General features: G+C 41.8%; 1 protein-coding gene across 5 annotated transcripts; it reads right to left on the minus strand.

The window, feature by feature from the left end:
- Positions 1 to 1,826: 1,826 nt before the first annotated feature.
- LOC112225244 (transcription factor Sp3) lies at positions 1,827 to 9,151 on the minus strand. 5 transcript variants are annotated; one of them, XM_042306632.1, is made up of 8 exons: positions 8,978 to 9,151; positions 8,767 to 8,887; positions 8,553 to 8,644; positions 8,293 to 8,379; positions 6,547 to 7,756; positions 5,781 to 5,967; positions 5,198 to 5,394; positions 1,827 to 3,906 (listed from the first exon to the last, which is right to left on the minus strand). In XM_042306632.1, the coding sequence occupies exons 3-8, from the start codon at positions 8,613 to 8,615 to the stop codon at positions 3,599 to 3,601; spliced, it is 2,052 nt and encodes a 683-aa protein (XP_042162566.1). In that variant the 5' UTR covers positions 8,616 to 8,644; positions 8,767 to 8,887; positions 8,978 to 9,151; the 3' UTR covers positions 1,827 to 3,598. The 5 variants fall into 5 exon arrangements, with proteins under 5 accessions (XP_042162566.1, XP_024244779.1, XP_024244778.1 ...); XM_024389011.2 differs by having other exon boundaries at positions 8,293 to 8,388; XM_024389010.2 differs by lacking the exon at positions 8,767 to 8,887.
- Between the last annotated feature and the right edge of the window lie 428 nt (positions 9,152 to 9,579).

The raw sequence follows: 9,579 nt of genomic DNA on the forward strand, positions 1-9,579 counted from the left end.
ACATAGATTGCCCCAATTCAACTGAGCAATATTGGGCAACTACTTCCCAAACTGTGTCGCTCAACATTTTACCATCAGGTCTCACATATTCTGTCACTGAATCCCAGCCAGTATTTTGTGAATGAATGAGCATCCCCTCTTTCTTAAGATTTTCCAATAGCTAGCTTGTTATAAAATACTAGTTGCATTATACAACGAAGGAAACCAATAATTAAGGATATCGCAGGTAAATCATCAAGATACTGTGTGCCTTATCTGAGAGATTGCCCTCTCCCCACACCTCGGTGTATTGCAGATTTCATTCCTGGAGGGGAGCAAAAGATTATTACACTATTCGGATTACCGAGCAGGGGAAATTAATTGGACTAATTAACATACAAATAAATGATGATACCGTTAACACATTTCATTAGCTAAAACTGTCATTCTGTGTTTGCGGTGCACTTGGAATGAATTGAATTAATTCAATTATGCAAATGAAAGGTACCACAAAATGGACGTGTCCTTTTAACATTTATAGACCACATTTTCTGACTCCCGTCTGCAGCAAATTGACTCAGATTCAAAACCCATATGTGCTTTTCAATCTGATTTGACGGATATAGGCATTCATACATCAATCGTTTAATGATGTTCCTATTGAGCCCTGCAATAACTGTGGCCAGCACAACGCACATGCATTTCTATCAGTTGCAGAGAAAAGGCACCATGTAACTCTATGCTGGAGAACTTTTTTCACACAAACGGGAAGTTACAAATTAAAAACACTACAAAACAACCTTAAATTTGTGGAGCAATCTAAAATAATCATGTCGAGGCATGAGTTATAGAGTGACTGATTGTAACAATGCATACTCTGCTTTCAGAGTTAAATTAAAGTGAGCCTCTTAAAACCACTCATCTAAATTGAGAACAACACAGATGTTCGGGCAATAGCCTGCATTCTTGCAGGAAATATCTATAGCATTCAATAAAGCATTGTTAACATGTCTTCTTTGTACGGACCTTTCAAACGCTTCTTTGCGACAAGGAGTGCTGCAAGGATTACTTGCATTTTGATAATATATTCTTAAACTTTCATAAATTTGTAGGCAAAAAAATATACCATATACATCTAGCCTATTATAGAGTGATTTCTCACGAAACCCAGACAAGAAAATACTATGATTTGGGGGATTTTCACAAAATGTAATCCATAGAAAAGTCTTTTGAAGAAAGGACTTTGGACATATTTTGACATTTGTATCTAAAAGCCAGAGAAATAAGTAATACAAGTTGGCATATTTATTACATTTTGGCCTTACTCAGGACTCGTGTCTGGGTTTTGTGAGGAATCACACTATTCTAAAGAGTTTAAGTCATCTACAGATCATGTTCGTCCTGAAACAGAAATTCATATACCCAGAAAGGCATATTCATGAACATTAAATGAACCATTTTTTTTTACCTCCTGTTGGCTTCAGTGGCTAGATGAGTGACACCGCAGGGGGGTCTAGGAGGGTCAGAAGGTCAGTTTGTCTGTCCTCCTGCTCCTTTGGCTGCAGTGACATCTACTGGACTGGACAGCCAAACAGAGAGAGAGGTGCCAACACGTTAAGAAGTCCAATGACAATGTGCAGAATAATCTATGAGAACTGACGACTCTTGTGGCACTACTCCAATAACATTATTTCACAAATACCGAATTTCTGGTTTCAATATGTTTATGCCACTTGGATGCAGTGGTAATACCACGACTGGAATGCATTTTTGACCAATCAGATTGCCGTTTCATAGTATAAGATATTATAATAATATAGTAGTAGAATAATAACACGACAACTTACTAGCAGGTAATGTTTAGTCATTTTAGTATGAAATAATATGCTGTGCACAAAAAGTGGACCTTGTACAATTGTTTTGCGCTTTTTGAAAACAAAACAGAATAAAATATGTGAAATGAATACCAAATGTTACAAAATGTTCATAATGAACCAAGGATTTATAACATGACAAACATCCAGATTGAAACTTTCTGAGATTGTAAATGATCACTTCTAAATGTGAATCTGTGAGGTATAACAGTGTTTTGTTCATGACCACACAAGGTATAGTACATTTCAATTACATGACGGTGGGCTTAAAGCCACTGGGGGCCTTATTGAGTTGAAAATATATTCCAGAGAGTCACAACAAACAATCCCGGCAGCAGACACAATGCACACAATTCACTTTCTTCAATCTTACATTTCATAATCTGAATAAAAACCTAGATACGTAGATATATTACTACAGAAAAGGGACTCAAAACCCATTCCAATTCAAAGAAATAAGACAGAGACAGAAACATGTATACTAAACTGACAGTGCTGAAAGAGCATAACCAACACAGTTCCATGGGCAGTGTACGAAGAGTTTCATACAAAAAGATCATGAACAAACTGCAGGTGAAGAGAACAGTGCTATTAAAAGAGTACCGACCTACCGCGATACAGTGACACCATTTCATTTCTGTTTTAAGAGGACTGATTGATTGAGGCGCGGACACAGAATGCATCTTTTTACCTAACTATTACATAAAAGTAAGGGGGGTGTTGTCATTTAAAGACTGACACATACAGTTCAAAGAGCATAGGTAACATGGCGACAGCATAATTCACCTTGGCTTTTGGTCCATGGAATAACACATCTCTACACAACACCCCATAGCAGCCCTAGCGACCACAGCAGAGGATTGTTCTACCGTGCAAACTGACAGCACTGCATGACCAAGTCACCCTGAGATTAGTCAAATTTGGCAATTTAACCCCTAAGCATGGCTTTTTTTTCTCTCATGTAAATGACTCATCTATTTTGTTTAAATTGAGAATCATTTAGAAATTATTTTTTCAAAAGAAACACATGAATATTACACTATACACATTTAAAAAAACCTTTTAAAGATGTTGGACCTTGAGATACCACAAAACCAGTCTACTATGCAAAGCCTAATATAAAGGAGCTGCAACACTCAAAACACTTGATTTGCAAGAAATGCATATTACATAAATTGTGGTTGTTGAATAGGAATTATACAGCATTTTAAATAGACGATTGTTTTCTTTTTGCCAGCTGCAATATTATTCAGGATGCAACTGGGGGGGGGGGAGCTTGCTGAGTTTTAGGCAAGCACAAATAACTAATCAAGAAGTACAAAAAAAATTAAGAACTGCATACGACAAAAAAAAGTTCAATTACATTACAACATTTACATGATGACACGTCTGGACGTAAGAAAGAACTTAACAGGAGTCACACTCAATGTTAACTAAATGTTTTGCTTAAAGGAATCTGACAGACCTAATATCCAATCACTTCATTTCTGTACCAATATTTTTTATACACATTTAACTCAAACCTTGAAGTAATTAACAGGATCTTAAAAACCACACGCCGTTCCACCTTTTCAACTCCACAATATGATACAAAATAAGGCATTTTAGTGGGTATGTATTGGAACCACATTTAATGCTATCATTCTCCTTAAAAATATAATATATATTCATGTATGTATATATAAAAAATAAAAATAAAAACAAGCAGGGAACATTAGCGATGAAGAAGTTCATGAAGCGTTAAGTCACTGTGACTCGGCCATCGCTAAGACTTCTCCGGCTGCTACGGTGACTAGCTGCAGGGGGATCTCAGCGTTGGCCAGAATGTCCTGGGCGTTACTGGAGCCCTGCTGGATGTTGGTGAGGATGAGGGTGGTGCTGCCAGCCGTGATGATGCTGTCTGACGAACCCGCAGACTCCATGGAGGCCACCACCGCGCTGCTCACAGAGTTCATGACTCCTTTCTTGTTCAAGTGCGTTTTAATGTGCTTGGCCAGGTGGTCGCTCCGCATAAAGCGCTTGGAACACTCCGGGCAAACAAACTTCTTCTCCCCTGTCACAGAGAGACCAGACAAGGTTAAATAGTCGGACAGACCACACTGAACAAAAATGTAAACGCAACATGTAAAGTTTTGGTCCCATGTTTCATGATCCGAAATAAAAGATCCCAACATTTTTCCATACGAACAAAAAGCTTATTTCGCTCAAATTTGGTGCTCAAATTTGTTTACATCCCTGTTAACGAGCCTTTCCCCTTTGCCAAGATAATCCATCCACCTGGCTGGTGTGGCATATCAAGAAGCTGATTAAACAGCATGATCATTACACTGGTGCACCTTGTGCTGGGGACAATAAAAGGCTATTATAATGTGCAGTTGTGTCACACAACACATTGCCACAGCTGTCTCAAGTTGGGGGAGCGTGCAATTGGCATGCTTACTGCAGGAATGTCCACCAGAGCTGTTGCCAGAGAATTTAATGTTCATTTCTCTACCTTAAGCCACCTTCAACGCTGTTTTAGAGAATTTGGCAATACGTCCAACTGGCCTCACAACCACATATCACGTGTAACCACACCAGCCCAGGACCTCCACATCTGGCTTCTTCACCTGCGGGATCATCTGAGACCAGCCACTCGGACAGCTGTTGAAACTGAGTTTGCAATCAAAGAATTTCTGCACAAACTGTCAGAAACAGTCTAAGGGAAGCTCATCTGCGTGCTCGTTGTCCTCACCAGGGTCTTGACCTGACTGCAGTTCGACGTCGTAACCAACTTCAGTGAACGTTTGCTGACGGTACGGTTTGCTGACGTCAATGTTAACATAGTGCCCCAAGGTGGAGGTGGGGTTATGGTATGGGCAGCTATAAGCTATGGACAACGAACACAATTGCATTTAAAAATCGATGGCAATTTGAATGCACAGAGATACAGCGATGAGATCCTGAGGCCCATTGTCGTTCCATTCATCCTCCGGCCATCACCTCATGTTTCAGCATGATAATGCACGGCCCCATGTTGCAAGGAAGTGTACACAATTTCTTTAAGGTATCTGTGACCAACAGATGCATATCTGTATTCCCAGTCATGTGAAATCTATAGATTAGGGCCTAATTTATTTATTTCAATTGATGGATTTTCTTATATGAACTGTAACTCAATAAAATCTTCAAAATTGTTGCATGTTTGCATTTATATTTTTGTTCACTGTCTATCACTTCAAAATCACTACTATGAACTCATTATGTAATCTGTATTATAGGACTAATGCTAATGTACTAAATTATATATTTCAGGTTTTCAAACGAAAAATGTAATGCAAATGTTGACGTGAGTGAGAGTGCACCTGTGTGTGTCCTCCGGTGTCTCTGCAGTTCGTCGCTACGCGTGAACCTCTTCCCACAGTACATCCAGCTGCAGACGAAGGGCCGCTCCCCTGAGTGCCAGCGCAGGTGCGCTCGCAGGTGAGATGTCTTCCCGTACACCTTCCCACAGCCCAGAATGTGACAGATGTGCTGCTTCTTCTTGCCCATGTTGGATCCTCTGAGAGAACACATAGAAACACACTAATATATCAAAGAAACACATTCATATACTGTACTTATAGCCAAATAGACCTGAACTTGCTCTGGGGTTTATTTGGCCCTTGCGTGCCAATGCTGGTGACCGGGGTCAACAGTCAAGACTTTCAGGGGGCTAATGGAAGATAATTTTGAAAAAGGAATTTTGTTACAGTAGGACTGTGTTTGATTGAGGGGGCTAATTTAGGTAATAGAAAAATGTATGAAAACATATTTATCTTTCCCATTCATACCCTTATAATTGAAACATCATTAGTAAAGGAAAGATTCCATCCAGTGATTTCTGACCACCATAAGCCACTCTAATCGTAGCCGATTTAAAACAGAGTACAGTATGAACTCACTCACCTCCCTCCAGCCTCTTTGCAGTTGGGGCAGGTGCAGGCCACCCTTCGTAGCCTCTTGCCCCCCTCGTCGAGCTGGTCCTCCTCGTCCACTAGCCTGACCCGCAGGTGGGACAGGTCACTGGTGTTCAGAGTGGAGTCACTGCCCAGCTGCCAGTTCTCTGAGTCTGGCTCCTCCTTTATCTGGATATCTGGAGGGAGACCAATCATTCCACACATCAATATGACAATTGCATGCTAAATGGCCTGCAAAAGCTACAGCGAAAAGTGCTTCTTCGCTAAATGCTTTAAAAAAAGATTGTGACAGTTTGGCTATGAACAAATTCGAAACCCCTGTTCAAACTTGACAATGTGTGGATGGATAGCTTGAAAAAAAAAAAAACACTTGATCATTTACACTCCCTTTAAATCTTCAAACAATTTATAATATGCTTGCATATCTCACAGATCTATGAAATAATCTTAATTACATGGTCAGACAATTGTTTAAAGACCTGCTAAGTTTAGTGTTCTATTGGTAAATGTGTGTACATTTACAAGTTAGAAAATTATTTTCCTACAAAAACACAACGTGACAATAATCTTCAACAGCATAAATAATGCCTGTTGACTCAGGAGGCTCCTGTCAGGTGACTCGATACTGTAAATAGTGCTTCCTGCGGATTAGCTTTTTTTTTTCCCAGAACCCCATGGTTTCCTACATACAACCAACAGTGTTCTACACTATCATGGTGGGCATGTCTTATTGATGATGGAGGAGGAGACTGTACCTCCAGGGCTGTCAGTGTCCTCTGCCTGTTGGAAATGAATGCCTGTCTGGGCCAAAGAATTAACAGTCACAGTCTGCAGGTTGGGGATCTGTTGCGCTCCTCCCTGGCCCAGAGACAGGGCCTGCAATGGGGCCAGGGTGATCTGCTGGGCTGGGTTGGTGGGCAGCTGGATGTTCTGCAGGTTTTGGACCCCCTGCACCTGAAAGGTCTGCCACTGGATCTGGCCTGAGGGAGTGACGGTCTGGGCCTGGATGATGAAGGTCCCTGGGTTGAAGAGCTGCACGTTCTGCCCCCCTCCTGCCTGCACCACCTGACCATCACTGGTCTGGACCGGCACTTGCTGCAGCTGGATGATGGACTGGCCTGAGGAGACCTGGATATTCTGAACATGGTTCTGATGAACGTAGCCCTCCTGGAGACCAGAGGGATCTGTCTGCTCTGTGGCTTGGGTCAGAACACCCGGCTCATCTATGCTCTCAGGCAGCTGGGCCGAGGATGTTGGTAGATACATTTCTGAGTTAGCATTCGAGTCATTTACAGATAGAGTTTGCGAGAGCTGGTCAGCTGTCTTCTCCAAACTCTCAGAACTGTCTACAGGCTGACTGGTCATGATTAGCTGGCCATCAGAAGTGACCCCTGTTGCTATAGTCTGAGCACCAGAGAGGCCCAGAGAGTCCAAGTCCACACTGTTAATGGGGACAAAGGTGATGTTCCCTGGCAACCCCATAGGCACATTAGTGACAACCTGTCCCTGGTTGTTAAAGGTGGAGCTGCCGATAGAAACACCCTGGATCTGCTGGACATGACCAGTCTGTGATATGAGGTTTTGGTTGTTAGTAAGGATGTCTCCAGCCCCTGTCACACTTATAGTTTGAGTTCCGTCAGGCAAGATCTGGATCTGCCTTGTGGCATCTTGGCTCAGAGTGGCCCCCTCCACACAGGAGGTGGAGAAGCTTAGTTGCTGTCCATCAGCTGTCTGAATGTACTGAATGTTAGGCACTGCGTTGGCGGAGGCGTCGCTTCCTGATGTCACAAAGATCGGTTGGCTCTGAAGGTTCTGGAGAGGAAGAACATACTGTCCGTTCGATGTCATAATCCGCTGAGTCTGGATATGGACCGCGCCAGGTTCCTCGTTCACTGTTGTTGTGGGGGTCAAAACCTCCCATCTATCTGGGTTCCCTGTTAACTGGATGGATGTTAGGTTTGTAGTCTGTGGATGAAAAAAAATATTGTTTTGGCGAATAAAACAATTAATTAGCCTAGAAGATGCATCGCCAAGATGCAGATTGCAATGTTGTGATTATGTAATGTTAATGTTAGACATAGCAGTGAAATATTGACTACAAGCCAAATAGTTATTGAATTCAGAAATCTAGCCAGTTGGAAAAGACATTGCATTAAGTGTTATTATTCAAGAAAATGTATACACTGAATGCATAAAAACCACAAACGCTATGAGTTTTGGTGCTGCTTGTTCACACGATTTAGCAACAAATGTGAAGACTGATTTAGAGGCGTTTCTTGACCAGATTCCATGTTTGTCTAGAGAAGGTGCATGAGAAGCCTAATTTCTAGTGTGTGATCAAAATAGGAGCACACTGCATGAGTACCTTTTGGGAATATCTCATTCACAACAGCACTAAACTACAGCTCTGCCGACACCACTCGCGTTCTATTACAAAAAAATATAGATTCCTTTTTGGGTCGATTACATACATTCTAGCAGAGCCAGAGGTGGTGACTTACCACTACAGCGGCAGCACCGTTATCCCTCTCTGACGATGGCGACCCGATCTTGCTGCAGGTAGCTGCCAGCAGAGCGAGCGGTGATGGCTGAGTGTCCTACCCACAATGGGCGGGTTTAAAACGAAGAAAGTGGGTGGCCGTTAGTCCCGGAGCCACACAGGAAGTTCGACTTTTACTACAAATTTTAAAACGTGTGAACTTCACAAAGCACTTACTGAAACCCTGACCGAGAACTACAAGGGGCAATTTCTAAATAGTACCTGGTCTCCTGTGCCACCGTCTTGCTGTAGAAACTCGCGTTGACAGCTGTCCAAGGCAGCCATTTCCTCTTGTTTCACTGGCTGCTCTTGGGCTACATGGCACGGAAAGAAGGAATCGGAGCAAAACAAGTTAAGTTCAATCTCCACACGGAAAAGGGCAGCACATTGGTTTGTAGTTATTCCACTAACGTTATACACTTCAAGCTGGACTGACCTTCGTTACATTTGCGGTGTGGAGTTGATGATCAAACTGAAGCCATTTAGCTACGAATCATACATAGCTTTGTGATAATTGTTGTTGCTAGCATGCAGGCTAACGTTTACTGTTGGCTAAACTGTTGAAAAAGATTAGCCAGTTAGTTAGCTAACATTAGCTTAGCTAAAGGGTGCACAGACATACCGATGTTAGATTGAATATTACATACCAGTCATTGCGTGAATTGTTTAAATTCGCAGAATCCCGGTATTATCACACGCCAAACATGATTACATTAATCGAAGGCAAGCTGAAAACGTTGATTCTAGTCAATTTTTTTCTATTTTGATTGACGGTGCGGAAAACGCAAAGGGTGGGGCCTGCAAGAGTCACGTACAGGAAATCCCGCCGTTCTTCTTAAACCCAATTGGCTACCGTCTTTTATTCTCTGTATTATCATTCACCAGTGTCCATGTCAGTCATTTTCTGACTAATTCCTTTCCTGTGTATTGTTCTTTCAACAAGGATAATATGGTGCCAGGAGTTATGATGATGGCCATTGTTAATCGTTCATGTATTGAAGCCTTCTGCAGCCACAGTGGATTTTAAACATATTCTCAATTGCTTTCACTTAGCGCAGTATAAGTTATCTTAATTGAAGTTAAAGTAGATCATTAAAACAGACTAAAGTCTAACTATTAGCCCATTAATCTGTCATTGCTTGGCGATTTCAGAGGCAGGTCGACCCATCCTTTTTCAGGATAAGATGTGATGCATTTGTAGCTTGTGTTGGCAGCTGAATAAAATAGATTGTACAGTACCAGTCAAAAG

The sequence above is a fragment of the Oncorhynchus tshawytscha genome, linkage group LG26 (genome assembly GCF_018296145.1).
Source record: "Oncorhynchus tshawytscha isolate Ot180627B linkage group LG26, Otsh_v2.0, whole genome shotgun sequence".
Taxonomy (NCBI): Eukaryota; Metazoa; Chordata; class Actinopteri; order Salmoniformes; family Salmonidae; genus Oncorhynchus; species Oncorhynchus tshawytscha.